The sequence below is a fragment of the Emydura macquarii genome, unplaced genomic scaffold (genome assembly GCF_026122565.2).
Source record: "Emydura macquarii macquarii isolate MOO-44397 ecotype Brisbane River unplaced genomic scaffold, CSIRO-AGI_Emac_v2 contig_554, whole genome shotgun sequence".
Classification (NCBI taxonomy): Eukaryota; Metazoa; Chordata; order Testudines; family Chelidae; genus Emydura; species Emydura macquarii.
In genome coordinates this window covers 7,495,890-7,520,327 of record NW_027130691.1, presented here as the reverse complement: position 1 = coordinate 7,520,327, position 24,438 = coordinate 7,495,890, and the positions used below count along the sequence as shown (strand labels likewise).

General features: G+C 40.3%; 1 protein-coding gene across 1 annotated transcript in view; it reads right to left on the bottom strand.

Annotated features, from left to right (window-relative positions):
• Nucleotides 1–24,438, bottom strand: part of DNAH10 (dynein axonemal heavy chain 10) — a 94,084-nt gene that overhangs the window by 31,529 nt on the left and 38,117 nt on the right. Inside the window, exons 36-57 of the mRNA XM_067539936.1 lie at nucleotides 24,262–24,408; nucleotides 23,026–23,217; nucleotides 22,727–22,845; nucleotides 22,367–22,525; nucleotides 20,896–21,031; nucleotides 20,635–20,757; nucleotides 18,713–18,847; nucleotides 18,115–18,331; nucleotides 16,916–17,035; nucleotides 15,411–15,556; nucleotides 14,710–14,862; nucleotides 13,606–13,866; nucleotides 12,244–12,416; nucleotides 11,270–11,363; nucleotides 9,895–10,062; nucleotides 7,549–7,737; nucleotides 6,684–6,855; nucleotides 5,096–5,299; nucleotides 4,324–4,404; nucleotides 2,749–2,946; nucleotides 1,857–2,018; nucleotides 1,065–1,239 (exon numbers count right to left, since the gene is read on the bottom strand). Of these exons, the coding sequence (XP_067396037.1) occupies nucleotides 1,065–1,239; nucleotides 1,857–2,018; nucleotides 2,749–2,946; nucleotides 4,324–4,404; nucleotides 5,096–5,299; nucleotides 6,684–6,855; nucleotides 7,549–7,737; nucleotides 9,895–10,062; nucleotides 11,270–11,363; nucleotides 12,244–12,416; nucleotides 13,606–13,866; nucleotides 14,710–14,862; nucleotides 15,411–15,556; nucleotides 16,916–17,035; nucleotides 18,115–18,331; nucleotides 18,713–18,847; nucleotides 20,635–20,757; nucleotides 20,896–21,031; nucleotides 22,367–22,525; nucleotides 22,727–22,845; nucleotides 23,026–23,217; nucleotides 24,262–24,408 (3,524 nt within the window). The remainder of the gene's footprint in view (nucleotides 1–1,064; nucleotides 1,240–1,856; nucleotides 2,019–2,748; nucleotides 2,947–4,323; nucleotides 4,405–5,095; nucleotides 5,300–6,683; nucleotides 6,856–7,548; nucleotides 7,738–9,894; nucleotides 10,063–11,269; nucleotides 11,364–12,243; nucleotides 12,417–13,605; nucleotides 13,867–14,709; nucleotides 14,863–15,410; nucleotides 15,557–16,915; nucleotides 17,036–18,114; nucleotides 18,332–18,712; nucleotides 18,848–20,634; nucleotides 20,758–20,895; nucleotides 21,032–22,366; nucleotides 22,526–22,726; nucleotides 22,846–23,025; nucleotides 23,218–24,261; nucleotides 24,409–24,438) is intronic.

Here is a 24,438-nt window from a genome sequence, read left to right as displayed (position 1 = left end):
GACCTGACTCCCACTCCTGCATGACTGCCTACACTCCAGTTATTGCAGCAACCCCCTTGGTGAAATTCACACCCCTCAAAAGAGCCAGTACAAGGCCTATGCGTTGTTAATAAAAGTAGAGTAATACTGTATGGAGTTTTCCCAGAAGACTATTGAGACAGAGAATAAGTAACATGAAAGGGAATGTCAGTGTTTCGTTCACCATCCATCCTACCATGAAAGGATCCATGCGCGCAACAATGCATAAGAAGAGGGAAGAAGCCCTGTTTGGGAAATGATTATATTATGGACACTCCTTTGAGGAATGTGGCCAGCAAAAAGCCAGGCCAGTGGAATGCAAAGGTGTGTAATTATGGCCTGATGCTCCATTGGTGTAAATCAGCATAGTTCCATTGAGTGGAAGAGGAAGGTCAAGTTGCCCATTGCAAGGAGAACAAGAAGGTAGAGTGTCTAAGGCCTGGTGGGAGGAGGATGATCAAGAAGCATGGTGGGGACTGAAAGAGTCTGAAAGGAGCAGGAATGGCAGAATTTGGAGGGAACTGAAGTTTGGGTATAGCTTTAAAGTCACCTTTACAGGAGCTATTATTAAAAACAAAAAGAAGACGGTCTATAAAAAGTATTCATAGTATTCATACCATCAAGTGCTGTGTATCCCATATCTAGTGCAGAACAAAATCTGCACCACAGAGTGAAAGGGCCAGGACAGCTACTATTTGAATGACCCCCACAGACACTTTAGTAGTACCAAAGGCGGAAGAAATGTATTACAGAATTATTAGGAAGACATCAAATATTGGATTGCTTTCCTGGAAGGAAGGCCAGGCCTATGGTTAACCCACAGGATTTGGAGATCCCCAAGCTCTGCCTCACACTCCCTATGTGCTCTTGGCCTCTCCAGCCTCAATCCACACATCTGTCTAATGAGGATGATCATGCTTCCTTACCTCACGGGGTTTATGAGGCTGAGCGTGCTAGTACTTATGAGGTGCTCAGACACTACAGCAAAGGGCACCAGAGAAACGCATTTCCAAGAATGTATGCTATTACAAATCAGAATGAATCACCTAATCTCTGTGACATCAGACTTGTCAAGCTTCTGCAGCTCCAGTTTAGCAGCTTCTAAAATAGGCATGGCCTCAGCCAGGGCCGTCTCAGCATCCTTCTTTTCCACAGCAATGACTTTATTCTGTTCTTCTATCTCCATGGCTTTTTCTTCAGCCAATTTTTTCTTCTCCTCAGCTAAAAAGTGTGAAAGGCAGAATACAGTAAATGGCTTACTAAGATTTGTATCTAGCTAACAAACCGGTAAAGTGCACATGGCCTAAAGTCAGAAACTAGCGCTATCTCTAGATCACTATTAACTCCCTTGGTGCTAGGTCACTGCTATTCACAGTACTCTTCTCCTCACAGATAGGTTCTGGAATGCTAGCAATAAGAAAAACAGAACACAATCTCCTCTTCTACTCTCTTCTTCCTGGCTGTGTCTCCTCTTTCAGAGGGTTAACAGCTCACAAATCCCTTTCTGATTCCTGACACATCCACTCCCACTGCCTTCCCACGTGCTGTCGCCACAAAACTCTCCTTGCTGCCAGGGTCTTTTCTCACAGTTTCTCCCACTGTTGGGGGTGGGATGTGAAGAAGAACACAGTAGCTACTTGAAACTGCAATGGAAGTTGCAATAGGCAGACTGCAATTGAACAGGTTGGAATTTGGTCAGGAAACAAAGGTCAACAGTCCTACTCTTGTGCTAAGTACGATATGACACCTACTGACCTGCATTCAAGAATCTCCCAGCCAAATGACCTGGCCCAATCCATCTTAGCTTGTGGGATATGACGGAAGCTTTAAATACTTGCCTATTGCTGTGTTGGTTGCGATCTCTTGTAACAAGGCCTCACAGGCAGCTGATTTTTCAGCTAATACAATCTTCTGCTCTGCAAGTTTCTCATTTAGTTCATCCAACTGAACAGTAGCTTCCTTTAGTTTAGCTAATCCTCCTTCCAGACGTTTGCATTGTGCTTAGTGAAAAAGAGAGGGAAATGTTAGTGATTAATGGAGCTATCATATAGTGACAGACATCATTATTTAAAATGTGTCCTATTCTGTAGTCACAGAAATCAGTCCTTTTCTTAAAACTGCAGCAGGCCTCCTTTGCTATTTTTGCAGGGTCACAAGTTATCGTGGGCCTCCAAAGAGCCCAGGCTCCTTGGTCAGTCCTCCTGCTGAGAGAGTAAAATCGTAAGGAGTTCAGCAGGAGAGCTTTTCCCCATTTCAATCCCTCAGTTACAGCATCAGCTCAGGAGTTGCAGAGCTTGGCTAACCTACGTCCCCTTCTCCCCTGTGGCACATTTGCTGTGACTCTGCAGAACCAGCCCTGACTGTACATCGATGAAATTTCAATGCACTGGGCACATTTCAGCATCCACCAGAATACAGCTAACTGTTCCTAGAGGAAGAATGCACATGCCACACAGGCATCTCTATAGAACCCTGAACTGAGTCTGAGCCACCAAGTTCAAATCCATATCCAGACTCTCCCAGAGCTCAGGGATGTTTGAATAGGGCATTCTGGCTCAGGTTCAGATAAAGAAAAAGTGTCACTCAGGGAAAAGCCCATTATTTCAGGTAACATTCGTTTGGGGGTATCTGAGTTGTATTATCTGATTTCTTTTGCACAGACTTGCAGTGTGAAATGAGTCTGTTTAAATCCTTTAAATCATATACGGTCTTAAAAAGAGAAAACCTTACCTAAAATGAACTGATTTTTCTCTTCCAGCAATTTTGAGTAAGTATTAATGAAATCAAGAAAATTCTTTGGTGTAACATAGTTGCTGCGTCTCAGCTTTTGTAGGAATTTTTTACTGAAATTCCCTACAGATTCGTGCACCATGACAATGTGTTCAATCACAAACTCTGTGTGCTCTGCTGGAATCAATGGATTTTCCCCTAAAAAGAGGATATGAAAAACAAAACATATCAGAGCCGTTTAAAAGGATGCTAAGTTTCATTTATCCCCATTTTACAGATAGGGAAACTAAAGCACAGAGAAGTTAAATGACTTGCCCCAGGACAAAGAAAAGTCAGTGGCAGAGTTAAGAATAGAACCCAGAAGTTGTGACAGCTGGTCTCCTGCTCAGAGCACTAAACTATGCTGCCTCAAGGCGTGGGAGTTCTCTTAACTTTGCCAGTATATTTAAAAAATATTCTTTCCCCGCAAACCCCCACACACTCTGAAGGAGGCCGCAAATTTGAGTTTTGTAGGGTCTGCAATATAAACACCCACGGTCATATTGAGCTCAGGTCTTTGCATTATAACACAATGTATTATCTTCCAACTATCAATTCTTTTCTAGCCTAACACAACTCACCATCTAAACAACGAAGGACAAGAAGTGGTAGATGTGAGAGTGTAAGATTGAGCAGATAGTCCACTGCAATCCAAGACCAACACAACCAGATCTGTTGAGGTTTAAAAACCAGGATCTCTTCAGGTTTAAGAATCAAATACTTCTTGTGGACCTCCTATGGGTAGCTGGAATGACTTCAGAGCCATGTTTCGATACATCAGGTCTTTGATGTCTGCCTTCGTAGCAGCAAGGAGTGAATGAGAATGATTCTAGATCATTGTTCTTCAACCTGTGGTCTACCGACTATGGCTAAGATTTCCAAAAGGGTCCACATCTCCATTCGAAATTTTTTAGGAGTTTGCAAATGCAAAAAGGTTGAAAACCACTGTTCTAGGTAATACAGTTTCGTAACTAAATCTCCCACATCCTTTTCCATTCTCCTTGCAGCCAGCTCCTGTACTCCCTTGTACATCTGCTACTTTTTACTGCCTCTGGATGGGATTTTCAGAAGGGCTTAAGTGCCTTCGGAGAGCAAGTCTGGGATCCGAGCTTCTAAAAATCCCATCCTCAACCTCTAAACCAAGTTCATTTAAGAACCCCAAAAGGGGATCTGTCTTGAAGTGAAAACATGATCCTTGTCACTGAACTTTGTGCAGAGGACTGCAAACATCCTGCTAATGTTTGTGGAGGTGCTTGATTTCTCTTACCCAGGTAGAAGATGATCTAATGCAGAACTGTCAGCTTTCTTGTTTCAGTTGGAATTTTAGCAAACTTAAAAATATATTTGGGGAAGAGACATATCTCAGTAAATGTTTTTTTTTTTTACTTGTTACACCGCTAGTGTAGACACAAGAAGCATCCCTAATATAAGAGCAAATAAAGAGCCTTACAATATCTTAAAGTAAGAGGTGTTTTTCTTGATACCACTGGATACACCATGAGTTTGAAGACTAAAAACCCCTGATATTTTACTCACCTAAGAAGGACTTGGCAACTGCGTACAAGGCTTGTGGGGGCCAGGGCAAGAACCAGTCAATACCAGTATTGTTGACAAGACCTTAAAATAAATGAATATTGTCAGCAAAACCATCCATCTTCCGTATTAACCCCTGAACCTGCAAACATGCATATGCTTAACTTTACTCACGTGTGTTTGCAGGATCAAAACCTTAATTAGTACATTTGTCTGGTACTTTCAGCAAAGATGCTTACCCGTAAGTCAATCCCTCTATTTCAATATCAAATAATGAACAGCATGCCCTGTGTCCAGGCCTGCTCTCTATTCTAACTCAGTGCATTGTTCTTTAGTACAGGATGCAATAAAACTTCTCTTATTTTCACAGCCACCCACAAGCCCACTTTTCTCTACAAATACCATACCAGAGGATGGAGACAATTTGAGAGCTACTCTAACACAGAGATTAAATGCTGCAAAATAGACAGGCCATTTATTGTACATTTCTGGCTCAAAGAAGTCGATTAACCAATTGTTAGCTGTTTGACCCAAATATAAACTGACCCTGTAAATGTCAATCAATAATCTCCGTTTATGTGTGGTAACGAACTGTGCAAGTTCTTAATAATGAACTGCACTATGCTGTATGTTTGCCTTGATGCAGTTTAGCTGCTTGCTTGTCAGATATCTGCACACACCCCCTGGAGAACTTCTACATAAAAAACTACTGCAGACCTGTATCCCACAGATACACGTGGACCACACACTGAAGTGTTAAATTTAATATACAGACCTGGGAAATTTCTGCAACGCGTTCTCAGGGTATCACCAACTGGTGACATCCCAAGGACAATGTGAAGGTTGTTTGCACTCTTATTTACAAAATACTGCCAGACACTTTCTTTAGCAGGTCCCACTCCAGCTTTAATAGCTTCATCTCCAACCTGACTTAGTATGGAGTCTTTTTCATCATCTGGAAAAAGTGCTGGGACAATTCCTATCATGTAAAGACAGAGGAGTCACAGAATACGGTCAATATGGCAAAGAGGCACCATGGCCTAAGTGAATGAGTATAGGCCCAAATTCCTGACTTCTAAAATTGGCTCAGCAAAAATTACTCTTAGTGGCTTTGAACAAATCACTTAATTAACCACTCTGTGTTTCAGTATCCCCAGCCAGAAAATAGGGACAATACTTATGGTACCTTCATATCTTACACGGGTGTTGTGAGGAATAATTACTTCATTTTTGTTTAGGTTTCAAACATATAAACCATCATAACTGAAAACACTGTCTTTTTCACCAACAGAAGCTGGTTCGAGCTTACACATAGCTCTCTGTGTACCTTGAAAGCTTGTTTCTTTCACCAATGGAAGTTGGGTTCAATAAAAAATATTACCTCACTACCTCATCTCTCTGATATCCTGGGACCAACATGGCTACAACACTGGAAACAATATATAGGTGTGAAGTAATTTATCGGTGCTTATGATAATGTGAAATAAAATGTATTTAAAAATTATTTTGGTCACATGCATGTGAAAAATTAAAATGCATGCTTCATTAGATTTGCATATAAAACATAACCAGTGAAAACAACTATCAATCCACATTTTAACCATCACAAACAAATGGCTACTCTATGTATTTAACAAGTGATACAGACAGACATCAGGACAGGGTGAGACACGCAGACAGATTGACACACAGGGGAGACAAGGGAAGAGAACACAAGAAAGAGGTTAGGTGAGATCTGTATAATAGAGATTCTCAAACTGTAGACTTGGAGCACTGATGGTCCACAGAGCACTTGGTGGTGGTTTATGGAGTGAGGACAGTCACATTGTGTTGGCTCCTTCTCATTTCAGCTCCTACAAGCATTAAAATATGCTAAAAATACATCTTAAGATGTACTTTTCCATGCAAGCATTTGCTGTAGTTTCCACAGGGATGTTATTCAATTGCCAATGAGAGAGGATGCATCCCTCAGGATTGTGAATGGGGTCAAAGATGCCCATGAGACAATATCGCTATTAAGATGTAGTCCACTCTAGGGAACAGTTTGAGAATTCTGGGTCAAGCACCATGGCCAGGGCAAAATAACCTTTTTTCTAGCCCACTAAATCTATTCAGATGTATGCATATGGCCATGTGGGGATGCAGAAAATCTATAACCAAAGCCAAGATTATTTCAGGTAATATTTAAAGCAACAGTGTTTTTTTCCTCAGGCTGAAACATGAACTCCAGCATCAGAGGACACAGTACGAATAGGAAACACTAATATTTAAAAGCTACATTTGTCTGGTGGCTCAAGCAAAGGTGCATTTTTGATTGTGTAGCACAACTATTTACTGATTAGCAATCCATCTTCCTGGATCACCTGAAGTTAACATATTGTTGATGAGTTCCAGGAAACCCTCTTCTGCCACATGGGCATCTGTAAACAGGAAAATCATTGACTTGTTTTCAATACCAAGCTTTGTATACAATGTTTTCAAGTCTTCACGGAAATTATTCTCTCCATATCCTCGACTCAGAACGATTTCAAACACCTAATAATGCAACATAAAAATGCACTTGAAAGACACAGAATATTGTAGAGATGGGTCCACAATGTGATTTTGAATCTGGAACTCATCTTCCCCAGGGTTTAGACCGAGGGTTGTGGTTTGGTCCCATAACTAGTAAACATATAATGTGAAAGTAAAAAGGGGACAAAATATTTACTGCTCTGTATTCTCTTGAAACTATTCCATTCCCACAATGCTCCAGACTCAGAACCTCAAAATCATTTTGGACTCCTCCCACTCCTTTGTTTCCCCACCATCTCATTTAAATTTTTGTACATCACTGGGCAAATGAGGTCTTGCTGGTGCCTCTGAGAACTACTGCACTACAGATAAATAACAATAGTAGTAGCTAAATGCTACTGATTTTTCACTTAGATCTCCAAAACCCACCATGCTTTCTGCTCCCAATCACCAGCACCCAGATCCAAGCCCTCATAATCTCCCACCCCAAATCAGTGCAACCTCCTAACTCCAGCCGCCTAATGCTCACCTCACCCCTTTCAATCATCCCAGAGAGCAGCTGCTACCCTGATTTCGATCTCACTCATTTTCCCTCATTGGCTGTATCAGGCTTAATTTCTGTGTCCTCGCCTAGAAGCCTCTACTCAATTTAGGGACCGCTTGCCATTTGTCTGTCCTCAACCCCTTTCAGTGAAAATGTACAATCCCACAGACCTCACATCCAGCTGTATAAGCAGCCAGTCTCGCAAGGGACTGTTTTCCTGAGCCCCCCACTCCTACGAGCAGGGCATGGCCACGATCCATTCGTATGATGCGATGTACACGGGTTAAATGCTCCAAGGCATCATCAAAAAGCACCAGATTCATTTTTGTATTAACTTCATTGTACTCTTCAAGAATCTCCTGTAAAACAAATTTTTAGACAGCTAGCAACAAAAATGTGAAATCCTGAAAAGGTTAATAAACAAACATAATGTAATAACAATTTATATAGAAGCATTATTACACATTACAACCCTGAGAAAAAATAAATTATCAGAAATATTTTAGAATTTAGAATTTCTTCAGTTGATGGAATAGATGTTCATTGATTTCTATTATTTCATACCCAAACCTAGCATCAGTGGAAATTATATGTGCATAACAAGGTCTGAATAGACTACTTAATGTTTCCAAACAAGTTTACTTCACACAAAGAACAAACAAAAGCCCGCAATGCATTATTATGAAAAACGGGCACTATTTATTTCCATTGGAAATGTTCCAATCTCTTGGATAAATTTGTTTAAAAGAGTACCAACAGAAAATCTAGTCCAAAATTGAGTTAAACTGAGTTAAAGTGAATGTGTGTCTACACTGCTGGCTTCGTGGGGATCGATGCAGTGGGATCAATTGAGCGGGCTGTGAAAACCCACTCAATTGATCCCAAAAGTGCTGTCTGATTGACACGATTAATCCACCTCTGCAAAGGAGTAAGGCTATGTCAACCAGAGGGCGTCTCCCATCGACGCAGCACAGTGAAGACGCTGCAGTACGGCAACGTTAGTAAGTCAACGGTATGTAGCTTGCGGATTTCCCATCGACCGCCGGCAGCAGTGTAAATCAGGCCTGAGTTACCTATGCCTGTTCTTGAATCGCCCTGCTAATTTTTGTTGATTTACAATCAGCATTTTCCTATATGTAAAATGTTTTTCTCTCCCCTCTTCCTATGTGAAAGACTCACACAAACAACAGAGGAAACTGCAACTCAATGAGGAAAGAGTGAAAATGGTTATATGCAAAGCAAAGTCACATGTACAAAGTAAACAAACTGATAAAATAGAGGGAAATGCTTTTTTCTCTCTAATCCTTTTCAGTTTAATTGCTCTCAGCTGTTACTTGTCACAAAAGGTGGAAAATTTCAGACTGAAATGTGAGTTTTCAGTTGACAGTGTCCCTTAAAATGAACTAAACTCACATTCATAGAACTTGAATTATATACTGCATCTGAGCCCAGAATGTCTCCAACTTAGGTTTTAATTAAATGTCAGAAAGAATAAAGATTAAATGTAGTGAACACTATTTTTTTTAGATTTTAGTCTGGAAAATTGTCAGAGCATGAAAGCACCAGAGGTGTCATCGAATCATAGAAATGTAGGCCTGGAAGGAACCTCAAGAGGTCATCTAGTCCAGTGGTTCTCAACCTGTGACTGTCTGGTGTCTGTGAAAGACTAAGGCTATGTCTGCACTGATGGCGGCAAATTTGCTGCTGTTAGATCGATTTATCTGGTTTGATTGAGTGGAAGTGAAGACCCGCTCAATCGATCTGGAAGTCGATTTAATAAAACCACCTCTGGAAAAAGAGTAATGCTGCGTCAATGGGTACGCATTTCCCGTTGGCACAGAGTAGTGGAGACGGCACACAGAATGGACTTCAGGGAGTCAACATAAGATATGCAAGCTACTCTTTGTAGCTTGCATATCTCCTATCGACTGACACCGAATTTGTCGGTAAGTGTAGACCAGCCCTAAGACTGAAAACTGACTGAACAGAATTCACCTGTATACACAGACAATAGATTTCCAAAGGGGTCCGCTCCACCATTGGAAATTTCCAAAGGGGTCCGCTCCTCCATTCAAAAATTTTTAGAGATCCACAAATGAAAAAAGACTGAGAACTATTTATCTAGTCCATCCATGTTAATAGCCACACTCACCTAAAGGGCAGGCTGTTGTCAACTACGGGTATGTCCACACTGCAATTAAAAACCCACGCTGGCTTTTGCCAGTGACTAGAGCTCACAAGGCTTGGGCTAAAGGGCAGTTTAATTGCAGTGGTGTAGACATTCGGGTTTAGGCTGCATCCCGAGCTCTGGGACCCTCCCACCTCGCAGGGCCCTAGAGCCCAGACTCCAAACCTGAGCCCAAATGTCTCCACCACAATTATACAGGCCATTAACCCAAGCTCCTTAGCCCGAGTCAGCTGGTACGGGCCAGCACGGGTTTTTAATTGCAGTGTAGACATACCCTATTAGTTCACACAGACAGACTCATACACAGATGCTGGGTAAAGCACTATACCTGAAAGAGAGCTTTTGCTGCATCATAGTCTTGGACGTCTTCATAAACACGAGGCTCCCCTTCATTCAGTGCCATTCTGAAGTCTCCAAAAAGAATAGGGTCTCTCATGACCTGCTCCAAATCATCTTTGAAATGCTCTTGAACCAAGTCTTGTATATGCCCTTGTACCTTAAAGTATATAAGAGCAAACAGGTAAAATGATGCAAGCAGTTCTGAATTCAGGAACACTCGAAGGGCCTGATCCTGCAAATTCTTACTCATCAGCTATCTGATTGATTTCAATGGGACTACTGGCACGAATACAACATCTGCAGGATCAGACCCTACTACCATTGTGTGTTTACCTCTAAAACAATGCAGTATCTATAAGCAGCCCAGGTACTACTGACGCCAGTGGGCTGCACAGATTTAACAGAGAGCAGAATACGCCCATTATGAAAAACACTGTCATATATTCTGGTAAAATCACATACCATCCTTTACTCTTACAGTTAGTTCTGACATCATATCGCCAGTGTCGCCGAGACTTAATTCACTCTTGTAATACATAATGTAGACACATACTGTATGCAGCACATACACATGCACATAAATATAAATGCATTTATACATACATACAATATATAGTATTGATGTAAACATAACAAACTGTAAGGAGATTTAGCACATCAAAATGTTTTTTCTTATTCAAATATTTTATGGTATTACACAAGAAATTGTGACTTCCCATCCTGCAGCCCTTGCAGAGACAAAATTTCCAAAATCTTAAGTTACACCAGTGTATAGCTGTCTAACTTCATAGTTTTTAATACTGATTTTCACCGGTTTATCTCAGGGTCTGATGCTATTACTTACTCAGGTAAAACTCACATGATTGGGACTCGTAAGCATCAGGACTCAATACTGTGCACTATATTGAGATGATGGTAAGCATGCCAATGAAGCAGAGAGTCATAGAGGTTAAGGCTAGATGGCCCACTATCATTTAGTATGACCTCCTGTAGATGCATAAGTAGTTCATGAAGCTAGCAGAAGCCAAAGAAAATGTAGCACCTTATTCAGTTTTCCATTGCTATGTTTTATATATTTGATATCTGTAATGCCCAGAATTTTGTAACATCACAGTAAAATCACAGATTAAATGACCTTTTGTTCTTCTCTGGGTTTGTTCATTTATTCTCCCAGTTGCTAACCTTTTTTATGGTTTTTACATCAGTGGGCTATGTTTAAATCAGTTACACTGGTGTAAAACTGGAGTGACCCAGTGGGGAATCAGGCCCACAGTTTGATTTCTAGACAGTAGTGGAACAGTTGTTAACATTACTGTTTTGAACTAATATTAAATGATTACTAATCAATGGCAGAAGTTACTCACCAGTGTCTTGTCTACTTCATTGATCAATCTGTCATGGAAAACTCTCAGGCACTCATTTCTCCAGACTCGTACCATCTGTGTGACTGTTTGGAACCTATAACAAAATTAAATGATCAGACTGCACCAAATCAGCGGACTCAACAAATAAGGTCATGTGGTTAACAGCATTGTTAACAAATCAGGATTTGTTTCCTTTTTCACTGGGAAGAGTAATTTTGTCTCCAGAGGCCATATTTTACAGTGTTTGTGAACAGGAACAATCTCACAAGTCAATTTTCTAAACTCCTTTCCCCCATTAAGAGGTGTATCTCCACTGAAAGGCAAAAGAGACACAAATGCATCTATGCACTGGTTCTTTTTGTACCTACCCAAAAAAAAGAGAGACCAACATAGCTTTTCACATGATCCAGTCACTGATTAAGCAGGGGGTTGGACTAGATGACCTCCTGAGGTCCCTTCCAACTGTAATATTCTATGATTCTATGAAACCTCATGAATCAAAACACTTTTCCTTTTACCCTTCATTCTCAGCAATGCTGTTATGTTCAGGCAAAAGTACTGGTTAATTTGGCTATAAAAAGTTCTCATTTAGGTCCCAATTCACCAAAACATTTAAACATATGCTTCAATTTGTCCTAGACAACAAAGCACTTAAGCACATGCATGTGCTTAAACCCCACTGACTGAAGTAGAGGCCTAAAATTTTGTGCTCAAGTACTTTGCTGAATGGTATTGGATTGCTGAATCAGGGCCTTAATTATTAAGTAAAAGGCCACAACACTTAATGGGACAGAAGAAAAAAGAGCCCCATGATATTAAAGATGCTTTACAGACACTACCCTTATTATCTCTTATATATGTGACTCCTACATGTGGCTGTTTTCCAGATAACAAACTGCTGCACATGGGGCCAGATCATAAATGGATGTAGTTCTACTGAAGTCAATTTTTCTAAACATTTTCTTTGCACTTACCGCTCTGGGGTTGTAAGAACAAGTCCATTGTAGACCCTGGAGAGATCACGCAAATTAAAAATGTAATGGAATTTGGAAGGAGTCGGGGGTAGGTCCCGGACTATTGCTTTATAAAGTTCCAAAGTACAGAATGTCATCTTGTCAGCGATCATTGCTATAGAGTCATTAAAAATCTGCAAACACAAGAAAGGCAAGACTTAAACACACTCCACTTTCCTACTTTTCTACCCCTGCTTGATACATTTAAAATAACTCCGTGCAAGAGAAAAAGTTTTTCAGAAATTCATTGTATAATGTAATGTGTGCATCTTACATTAATCTGGCTATTTTATTACTTGGATTGGAAGCTCTTTGGGTCAGGGACCATCTTTTTGTTCAGTGTTTGTACAGCGCCTAGCATAATGGGATCCTGATCCATGACCGGGGCTCCTAAGCACTACCGCAATATGGATAATGAATAATAATAATATTCTCATATATAAAATTGCAATGTAATGTGCTTAGTGATGCAGTTTGATAGATAATATTTAATTTTCTGTGTTTCTTTTCATATTCAATACTTTGTAGATCTCTGTGCATTAACAGTAACTGGCTATAGACAGCTATGAAAAGCATCAATTTATAAATTATCTTCTGGCTTAAAAGTTTATTGCTCAATATATATCAATTCAGCACAAGGTGATCACTCTTTATTAGCCACATTCTTTGAAGAGCTACAAAACCCACTTATTTACTTTGTAGAGAACTTCAGGGTGGGTCTTATTTTCTGATTTTAATAATGCTTTGGTATTTATACTATCTGAAGACCAATAAACACATTAAAAAGCCCACTACAGGAAGAGCAGAGCAGAGGATGTAAGGTTCTCAAATGAATCAGAATGATTAATGTGAAGAAGTCAAAGTGATATACAAAACTGTTGGCCAGTAGCGATATGGGGCCTGATCCAAAAGTCTACATGGAAGTAAATGGAAAGACTCCCAATGATTTCAATGCATCTGTGGACGAGGCTCATGGTGGCTAACCAAATCTCTTAGAGTGATTGCAATAGTGACAATCTGAAGTTTGGCATTATTGTTCACTACTGTTTCACAACACTTTGCCTTCACAGGCAAATTCTTCCCTATTTGGAGCCAAATTATTCTCTTGGACAAATGCATGAGGCTCTCCCAACTTGAATGAAGACCCAGGAAAGTATCTGAGTGCCCATTAATAACAGTCACCAAACTGAAAAGGAAGGATTGGCCACAAATAGGAAGAGGGGAAATCATGAGAAGAAACACTTTCAAGTTCTGTAGTTTCATGGAAGATAAGTCTATTTAAAAATAACAACCTGTTAAGCCTTTTAAATCAATTCAAATTACCTCAGTGTGACCTTTCAGGATGGAGGCATAAATCAAATGCAAAGAGTCCTCAGAAGGAAAAGGTACATTGAAAACGCTGAAGAGTGAAATGAATCGAGGGTCAACTTCATTACGACCTCCTCCAGCTTTGCCCATGGCAGCAATAAAGCCAAGGTCTCGAAGACTCTTACAATTCATCTCCTTACCACGGTCATATAAGGAACCTTTTTCCAAGAGCAACTTCAACAAGGCAATTGGTTGCTGTGTGCCATATTCATCAACCTTTGTAAAATAAAAGAATCGACATTTTTAAGTTACAGCATGTATGAGTCGCCTGTAATCATTTTGAGCAGGAAATCATTGGCTCCATATTCAATAGAACATTATCACGACTAAGTGACATTTTGTAGGGCTTTGGGCACTGACTATCCTCACTCATTCTGATTGGCTCAGATGGGGAAAGCACCTCATGTCACTGATGAGTGACACACACATACACCCCTGCCCAGCTCTTGGAGAGATACGGCGGGGTTCGAAGGAAGGCACGTCCCACCACTGTCAGCCAGCGAGTGGGTCAGTGTGTGGCATGACTTCTAAAGGCAAGAAGAAGGATCCTCATGGTAAAAGAGACCACTCAAGACAATTTGTCACCATAGGCAAAAGTTCAGTGTGATGCCCCCTTCTTATAGGCCTAAGGTAGCAGATTTGTCCCGGTCACCTCTCTGTCCTAATGGAGGGGTTACTGGGCCAAATTTAGATGAGTGGCATTGCAACCTGGTGCACTGGCTCACAAAGCCACTCAAATTTGGCCTGACTACCCTTCTGACACGATACAGGAGAGGCCACGCCAAATTTGAGTGAGTAGCGTTGTGACCTATAGCTAGACAGGCCCCTGGACAGCAGTCTGTCCACCAAAAAAAGAAACATTTTTAAAGTTTAAGAGTGATACTGTAATAGACCTGAAACACACCAGAGTGCTAGGAGGGCCAAACTTTAGGCATTGGAAGGTATAAAGCTGAAGCCCAAGTGTGCATAATGACCTTAGTTGGATCTGTGCATTAATGGACCACAAACATGCAGCCCATCATGTTTTTTTGTTATATTGCAAACAGGATGGCAGCTTACCCTGGGCATGTTCATATCATCCATGAAAACAAGGAGGCGCTTTCCCATAGGAGGCCCATAAGTATCCTTAGTACGTTTCTCTACATTTGCTTCTAAGTTTCTCTGAATATCCATTGATGTTGTGCGAGAAGAGAAGTTAATTATTAGCAGCACCTACACAGGAAGAACACTTGATCAAAACAGTTTTTTAAAAATGTTTAAATGGCACTTTTTAGACAATGTTCTTCACATTTGACACTAGCACACCAGCTGTACATTAAACACCATTCTAGTTTGGCTATACACTTAGAATATAGTTGATATAGAAAATCTGGGGGTTCAATGAGACATCAAGATGGGTATTTGATAAACACATTTTTACCTTTTAAAAATCTGAATTCCTATTTAAGTATAACTACATTAATTTAATGCCTTTGATCCTGAAGGATCCCAAAACATTTTAGATACTTAGGCCCCAACCTGGCAATCAGACCCTTGCAGCCAAGTGGAGTATCATCAAAGTCAAGGGAGCTGTGCACAGATTCAGGGCTCTACCACTGCAGATCCAGTTATTGAAATGGGGCATTAAACTGGAGGTATTATTTCACCCACCACTGAAATGCAGCCACCTCTGGGGTGAAATGCAGCTATTTAAAAACATACAACATGATAAGGAGGAAGACACAGGTTTTGTAAACAGAACACAATCCATGAGTACATACATTAGTGTCTTGGTTTAGGTGTTTTAGAAAGGTTTGTGTAGTTGCAGTCTTAGAAGTACCAGATTCACCAACTAGAACAACAGGGTGTTTGATTTTTACCATCTGTTCTAATAACCATGTAGTGCGTGTTGTATCCACAGTAGGAACTATTAAAAACAAAAAGAATAACAGAACAATTTAAAATGCAGCAGAGCTGGAAGTTTTGCATATGTAAACACTGCTGGAGCAAACCCATACTGTATTAATATAAAGTTGCATGAAAGTGTAATCCGAAACAGCAGATAAGTAACAGTATTTATGAACAACCTTAATTGCACAACCCTCTTTACAACATTTATTGTGGAAACTTTATTCCTATGTGTTGAAACAGATGAAATTCACCTCTGTGCAGAGATCCAGCAAAAGGCTCATGCACCATTCAAGCTCCATTTAACCCTATTTTTGAGGATTTAGCTGGGATTTATGAAGGCCTTTTGCTGGAGGTCTGTGGAGGTGAATTTTGCATTGTGTGACTAGATTGCAGATATTAGGGATAACTTTATATAAGGCCATATAATTTATCTGTGTTTTCAGTGAAGTTAACATGTACTTGCTGAATTGTTATTACAAAATTATATGCATTATTTTGTCATAACTGTACAACTCACTTGTCACCATTTTATTATGCTTGCAATAACAATTGAGATTGTATTATGGGATTTCATGACACTTTAATCTTTACTCTGAGTAGGCAATTGAGCCAGGATCTGTGATTTTTCCTGGCTTGCCTGCCCCAGAAGACTATGGTTGATATTTTTTTCCTTGGTTCAGCAGATCCCTACTCTGTACTTCAATTGTTATGTAAAACATGGTTCCTAACAAGCCTTAAAAGGTGAACTGTAAACTAATTTTTGTAACCATCCCCTACTGCTTTTTTATTATATATAAGGATGGCCTGGCAGTGTTCTTTTTTCCTTGTACTTTACATTAAAATGTATCACGAATATTTATTTTCAACATTCCTCATTTTATTGAAGGGTTTTGGCAAGATCCATGAAGAAACTGAAATGATGACATCCCACAAAGCTGAGCCTGAACAGCTGATCTCTGGCACTGAGAGGCAAGGGATGTTGAGTATAAGGCTATGTCTACACTTAAAATACTACAGCACAGCTGTAGCTGCACCACTGTAGCACTGTCTACATGGGGACTTAGGTTGCTCGGGTGTGGATTTTTCACAATCCCCAGTGACGTAGCTAGGTTGATCGAATTTTCTAGTGTAGACCAGCCCAGCTTTCTAAGGTTACAATCTATTACGATGTCATCATTCAAACACTTCTAAGAGCTTGCTGGAGTCCTCCAACGTGAAGAAGGAAATCAAAGCCTAATATTTCTAATGGGTAAGACAGACAAAAAAAACCCCCACAAAACTCTTCCAGTAAAACTTTAAGGCTGTTGCCAGACGGCTATAGATAGCACATTTTAGAATAAAGAAACACCAATATTATATTTGAATCCACACTTACCTAGAATGTCAATAAATTTCACATCAGGCTTATGAAAGTATTGAGGCACTAGTTTGCTCCAAGGTATCCACTTTTTTTGACACCCATCAAAGTGAAAGTCATACAAAGTTGGAAGCTGCCCTGCAGTACACAATGTGCTTCTTATTTAACAATTCAAGATTATCTGGAACCTTGGAATATTTCAGGAGAAACATCATTTGACTAAGATAAATGGGCAGGGTGAGATTCTGTGCGAAGAGAATTCACAAAGAACTCACAGCCCGGGGAGTGGGCTAGGGTTTCTCTAAGTCACTTTTGTGCCCTCCCAATCTTAAATTACTCCAGGGGCTAGAGAGGCCTCCAGCATAAAGACCTTTCCACCCTGAAGACCCTTCTAAATTATCTGAGAGACAAGACAGATGAGGAACTATCTTTTATTGCAGTGGTTCCCAAGCTTTTTGAACGAAAGCCCCACCAGTTAACACTAGGTAAAACACATGCACCCTCCCCACCCCATCCCCGACCCGGCTATAAACACATATAATGATAATAATAACAACACTAAATTACATAAATAATAATAATAAATTACTCTTATCTGAGTAAGAAGCTAAGCCTACCCTGGCGCAGCCGCCACTGCTTGCCCCGTGTGGCCCCGCCTCTTCCCGTTCCTCGTGGACTGGACGTAATGGAGGCGGCAGGCTCTAGTGGGCTGGCCAGGCTGCTCTGCTCTGGCCAGGCGCCCGGCCAGCTTGGGGCTGGGGGGACTGCTCTTCTGCTCTGGCCAGCATGAGGCTTGGGGGGGGGGTTGCATCTGGCTGGCGTGGGGCTCGGGGTGTTAAATGACCTCCATATTACTGAAGCCTCACAGACCACCTGTAATCTTTAGCACTCCCCCAAGGAGGTCCCGCACCCCAGGTTGGAAACTGTTGTTTTATTGGACCAACTTCTGTTGCTGAGAAAGACAAATTTTCAAGCTTACACAGAGCTCTTCAGGTGACCAAGCTCGAAAGCTTGTCTCTCCCACCAACAGAAGTTGGTCCAATAAAAGATATTACCTCACCCACCTTGTCTCTCTAATATCTGGGAACAGCACAGGTAAAAGACTGCATACAACACACAAAACAAATGGTCTGATACAGGCATATCCCACTCCGTCACTATTTTCTTTTAAAACAAGGAAAGTGTCCCAGACTAAATTATAAATGATAAAATCCTACCTGGCAGTTCCCCTGGTTTAGCCATGACATGTTCATCTTGAACTGTTGACATTGAGGAAATACGTTTAATACTTTCATCGAATTTAATTCTTCCAGTGTCAAGGAGGGTAGCGCCTAACGAGGAATACAAAGCTTCCAGGAAGTAGCACTCCAGAACATCAGGGTCATCTGGTTCCAGCAGTACTAAGGCTTCCAGCATCATAGTCAACTGCATCACCTATTATAGGAAATTGCAAAAACAACAGGTTCGGATGAAGTTCAGAATTATGATGAATTTTTATATGCCTTCTTTTCTTTTCTTCTTTTTTCACCCTTTTGGGGCAAAGCAACATGTTCAAGTGTGTTGTGATGATTTGTGTATGTATAGGTGTGTGTCTGCTTATATAGGTATTCATTATAGTAAAAGAATAGTGTTAGCAACTGACTTTATTATTGTGGAAATAAAGGCACATCTTGTCTAGTGGTCATATTGAGGAATACTTTGCTTTCACCGCTGTCATGGGCTTGCTGGGTACATTTAGGAAAGTAACGTACCCTCTCCGTGCCTCAGTTTCACCTTCTGTAGAAGCTTTCTTAATCAATACCCATTATTTCTTACCATATTTAAATCAGTTTGGGGAACAATGGTCTTCAGCTTCTCTCCTTGTCTGCCATCGACAATACCTTCTACAATCATATCGATAAGGTATGGTACATATTTTTCAAAGAGACGATTTAACTCAACTTGTTCTTGCTGAGAAAAAAAGAGATAGGAAAACCATCGGCCATATAGAAACATTGAAAGCCAGTTTGCTATCTATCTAACCGACTGTCACTAGTCTTAGAACTTGTCTACGCAGCCTCACAATTTGGAACTATGAGGGTATGAAATGCAGCACATTAGCATCCTGCTAACTGCCCTGTTTGGATGCTGTGGGCATGAACTAAAAGGTATCCAGACCTGTTAACACAAACGAGGTATCTTCTAGCTTGTGCTAGTGGCATCCACATGAGACAGAGCACAACTATTTGGTGCATTCTGCAATTCCCACCCTGTAGCCCAAATTGCAGCACAGTGTAGACATAGACATAGAGATGTTCCCTATACCAGAGGAGGGCTGGATGTAGTTCCCTCAAGAGATACGACTTCACTCTACAGGCCAGATTCTCAACAGGAGGAGATCTGCATCAGACAACTGAAGGCACTAGAGCTATGCCAACTTAAACCTTCTGTGGATCTCGTTCTTTGAATCAAAATCATTGACATTAGACCACTGAGGCAGCCCAAGAATTAACTCTTGTGGAGCTGAGCTGAATTCATAAAGTTCTTGCTTCTCCAGTTCCCAGAGAGGATCAGGACATGTTGCAGGAATAACTTAATAAAAAGAGGGACTTCCAGATACAGAAAGCCATTCTCTGGATCTCTGCTATAGCATTTGGTATCTTTCTGCTCAAACTACAACTCTTATCAGCTGTACAATGGATGACACATATTTGTTTGTACATCATACAGGAATACTTGTTATAAATATGGTTTAAATAGATTATTCTTTTTATCTACATGTAACCTTATTTTTAACATAGAAACATAAATAGTGATGTGCACTGATCAGACATTATCATGATGCCTATTCTGGAAGATTATACCTTTTATTTGGCATATTATGGAAGATCAGTGGTGGTGAAGATGGATATCTGGGTTTATTACAGGATTATAATTATTGCTGATGATAATGGTTGAAGCCAGGGCATGGGGATTACTCTAGAGCAGCGGTTCCTGAATTTTATTGGTTCACATATCACCTGTGAAGTGAATGGCTGGAACATCAAGAGTTCCAAACAGGCAATGGAACTCTTTTCCTAGAGTATATTACTCTATGTTATTTTCATTACCCTTTATGTTGGGGTTTGTCTAGTTGTTTGACTTAAAAAGCTGCAGGTGCACCACTGTAGTGTTCATGAAGACATTACCTACATCAACAGGAGGGGTTCTTCTGTAGGAGTAGGTAATTTACCTCTCCAAGAGGTGGCAGCTAGGATCATAGAAAATTCTCCTATCAGCCTAGCGTTGGGCTACACCAGGGGTTAGATCGGTACAGCTGCATCTCGCAGGAGTGTGGATTTTTCACACTCCTGAGAGGTGTAGCTATACCAAAGTAAATTCCTAGTGTAGACAATGCTTTGGTATAACATATAGAGCCCCCGTCAAAGCAACATGCACCATATTGTATAAGCAGGGGTCAGGGATTCACTACTTTGCAATATGAATCAGTTCATTCTTATGTTAGTTTCTGGCTTTGATTCTGGAAAGCACTCCCCACTGATTTTCGGTTTTTATATTATTTGTTTCCACAACAAAGAGTTAAAAGTCAACTTGCACATTCTTACTGCTCTAATCTAACTTGGTAACAGTGATCTACATTACAAGTGAACTCTAAAGAAATTCAGTCAGTGAAGGTGCCATATATATACACAATTCTATATTTAATTCAGACAACAGTTCCTGAAATCATTATCTTACCAACAACAGCAATTTTTTACCTTGTTTACTCTCTGGTTAACCCATTTCTGCCAGTAGGGCTTATATTTCAGGTTTTTAGGATCTACAAAGACCATCCCACAACGGGATACGGTAGCAGGAGATGCATACTGTAAGTCTCCAACCTAGAAAACAAAGTCGCAATGATGGCCATAAATAACTTAAAACCATGAAGAGCAGTCATGGCTCCTGCTTTTCAGAATCTGCAGAGCCAGATGTATTGAACCCTTTATTTGTTATTAAATCATGTGGTCATTACTTACCTCAAATAACAGAGCACAGTGAGCCTGCAGCCTGATGCGCTCCCCATTGGCCAAGGTTAACAGTTTGTTATCATCCATTACAGAATTCATATTTTCCACCCAGAGGGCATCCACATCTCCATCAAATAAAATGTACCTGTAGATATGCCAGACAAAGAGACATTGGAGATACAGTGGTTCATCTTCAATAGTTCTCTCATGTTTTGAAATTAACAAGGCACAGTATAGCAATTTATTTCCTGTTTTAAGTATTATCATCATCAAAGATGTTAGCTCAGTTTTAGGATAAGGATATGAATTAACTCTAATGGAAGAGATTTAAGGGCTCTCTTGCCCTTTCATCATCTGCATAGTTCTCATTCACTTTAATACGAGTACTGAGCTCACATCAACAGATTTCTAGACCTCTACAGGCTCTATTCATCGGTTGCTTGCCAGCTGAGGTTCCAGCGTTCTCCTGCCCACATGTGATAGGAAGATGTTCTCCTTGGCCTGAGCCAAAGTCCATTGACTTTAAAGTATAACCGCCTTGGAAAAAGCTACATAATGCTGGAGGGGAAAAAAACCACTGAACGTGTGGCACCACATGTGATGGGGAGAGGACTGAATCTCCACTTGGAAGTTATGGTATACAATAGGGCAGAGGTAGAGAGCTCTTGGGCAGAGCTCCCCAACCTGCCTCAAGCAGCTCCACAATCCCTTCCCCACCTTTGTGGTCTCGTGAGAGTCATTCAACTATTCAGCTTTAGTTTCCCCATCTGTCAAATTGAAATAATATTACACATCTCACCAAGCGTAGTGTGTATTAGATGCTGTTTTCAAGTGCTTTCAACCAGAAAAATCTATACAGGAGCTAAGCAAGACTGTTAGCCGCTTTCTTCACATGTACAATGCACAAGGCCCTCAAATGTACATTACACAAGGTTGTAATTGCATAACTAATAATGTGCTAAATTTGCATCTGATAAAAGGCCATGATTATTACCCAGTTTAAGATAATTCATTGGAAAGGGAAAAGATGGGTAACTAGTATTTTAAGTAATCTAAAAATCACTCCAGTAATTCAAAATAAACTTAGAAGAATGGTTCCTTACCTATCAATAACTGTGGTTTTTCAAGATGTTTTGTCCATGTGGATCCACTCATAGTGTACCTGCACCTAATGCATGCAATCTCTCATATGTATGAGGCACATGTGCACCAAAACTGGGATCCACACGGACAAAGACTCAAAGAAGAACTGTCTAATACAGGTAATATTTTAGCAGAAGCTATTGTCTCTACAGAATTAGATTGGGACACCAAACTCTAAGGACAATGTCATTGTTTGGTTCATGACCTTTGGATATGTTCCTTTCATTTTTCCTTAGGACTGTTCATCTAATTTGTATTAAACATAAAATAAAGTGACTTTGTAAAATTCAGAATATCTAAAAGTTGCTAATATAATTTCTAATTCTTAGGAGGTTACCTTCGCTCTTTCTTGTCAGTGGGTTTGTTGATTTCCCTGAAGATGTTTGATAGAACTCCATCTGTCCAGTCACGTGTGGTAGGGTCAAGAATACCATACAGCTCAATCACACTCATGGCTTTAGGGTTCAGCATATAAACCTTTGTCACTAATCCTAGCCTAAGTAGAGAGGTAACAGGAAGAACACTATTAACAAGACACAGTACAGCCCAAGTTAAACTTCACACTAAGCAAACACTACAGGAGGATGAAGTTTTAGGGAAGAACACAGCATGAGCACACAGGACTGCTACAGTTCATTCATCCTACAGACTATGCCATTTCAAATTCTGATTCCCTTACATTTCCTTCTGTGCTCACCTGGTTTGGGCCTGGCACAAAGTATTAATGACAACAGACTTGCCACCTCCAGTAGGTCCAACCACCATAGTAGTATGACGAGTTAACATTGTCTCATACATTTGAACTACTTTATCCACCTGAAAAATATAAATTAACTTAGGTAACTGTGTATAAAAAGCTCATATGGGCCAGATCCTCAATTGGTGTATACCAGTATAGCTCCACTGACTTCAGTGGGGCCACTCAAATATACACTACATGAATATCTTACCCACTGCTTACAACAATAATTTTAAACAATTCAACATTTCTTCTACCTGGATTGGTAAAACGACATAACCACCTTCTTCCAACACTTGTTCTACAGCATCGTTAAAGTTAGGGTAGCGGACTCGAGGGCAATCCAGGCCAGGAAACAGATCAGAGATCAGGCCAAGGAAGAGAGGAACATCTTCAAACACAAACTTTGGAAGATTCATATCTCGGAGAGCTCTCATCAGTACCACATCCTAGACAACAGAATAGAGAATCCCCAAATAGTCAACCAATTTTCAAAAGTGTAAATAGCTTAGAAAATATTTATATAGTACTACTGTACAATTATTTTAACACAGTTTTGGCGATTTTTACACTCTGCATCCCTGATACCTTTAGATAATTATCTTGGCATCAATTACTATTGGAAATAAAAGCCATTTCATCATGGTCTGATCAAACTGATCAGTTTTAACTGGGATTTTAAATTCCCTTTTTTCATTCTATGAACCAAATTTCCAGACATGGATGCTGGAATGTCCCAAATTACCTATTGTTTCTTGAATTAATTCATGAAGTCTTGCTGTTATCATACCTACTTGCTTTACAAAACATACCCACTCTGCAAAACCCACATTTGGGTATACAAATGTACTGGAGGGTATGGTACAATTAGCAGCTTTGCATGTGCAAATATGGGTTTTGGTTCTACAACTGGCATATACGCATATTTGGTGAGCATAATTTAGGCATTACATTTGAAAATTTAGCTCTGTATATTCATCTAGCCTTTGCATCCTAGATATAAACATTAAGGACCAAATCCTCCAAAGTATTCAGGTGCCTAATGGGAGTTAGGTGCCCACATACCTTTAAGGACCTTGCGCTAGGTAAGACCTTCAAACATATGTAAAAATATATATACAAACTAAGGGTTAAAATACCTGTACTCCTTCAGGCCCCCCCCCCCTCTTTTTATCTGTGTTTTGTTGATTAAGTGGCCTACCCATATTGACACACCCTTTCTGTAAACACTGCGTGCAAGGAGGTGTTACCTGAATGTTGTGAGGTGCTCAATAAGTAAATCATTAAATGGGAAGACAAATGCCACAGTCAGGAAAGCATTCGTATTTCTGTAGCAGACATACAAACAGCATTCTCAGTACAACCAAAGACACCATCAATGAACTGCCACATACAGTGGGTCAGATCCTCAGATAGTGTTAATTTCAATGAACCTATGAAAATGTACACCAGTCATACTGGGTTATCTCCTCAGCTGAACACAGTAAGTCTACCTCATTAAGATCAGGTGATCCTCTCTTCAGTTCTCCAGCCATCACTAGTACTGACTTGAGAGCACGCAGTCCAAAATCATAATGATGCTGTTTAGAAAGTTGTTCTCTTGCCAACTTGTATAACACTGTCATCTTTTTGGCAAGAGCCTATTTGAAAGTGAAGACGGAGAATCATAA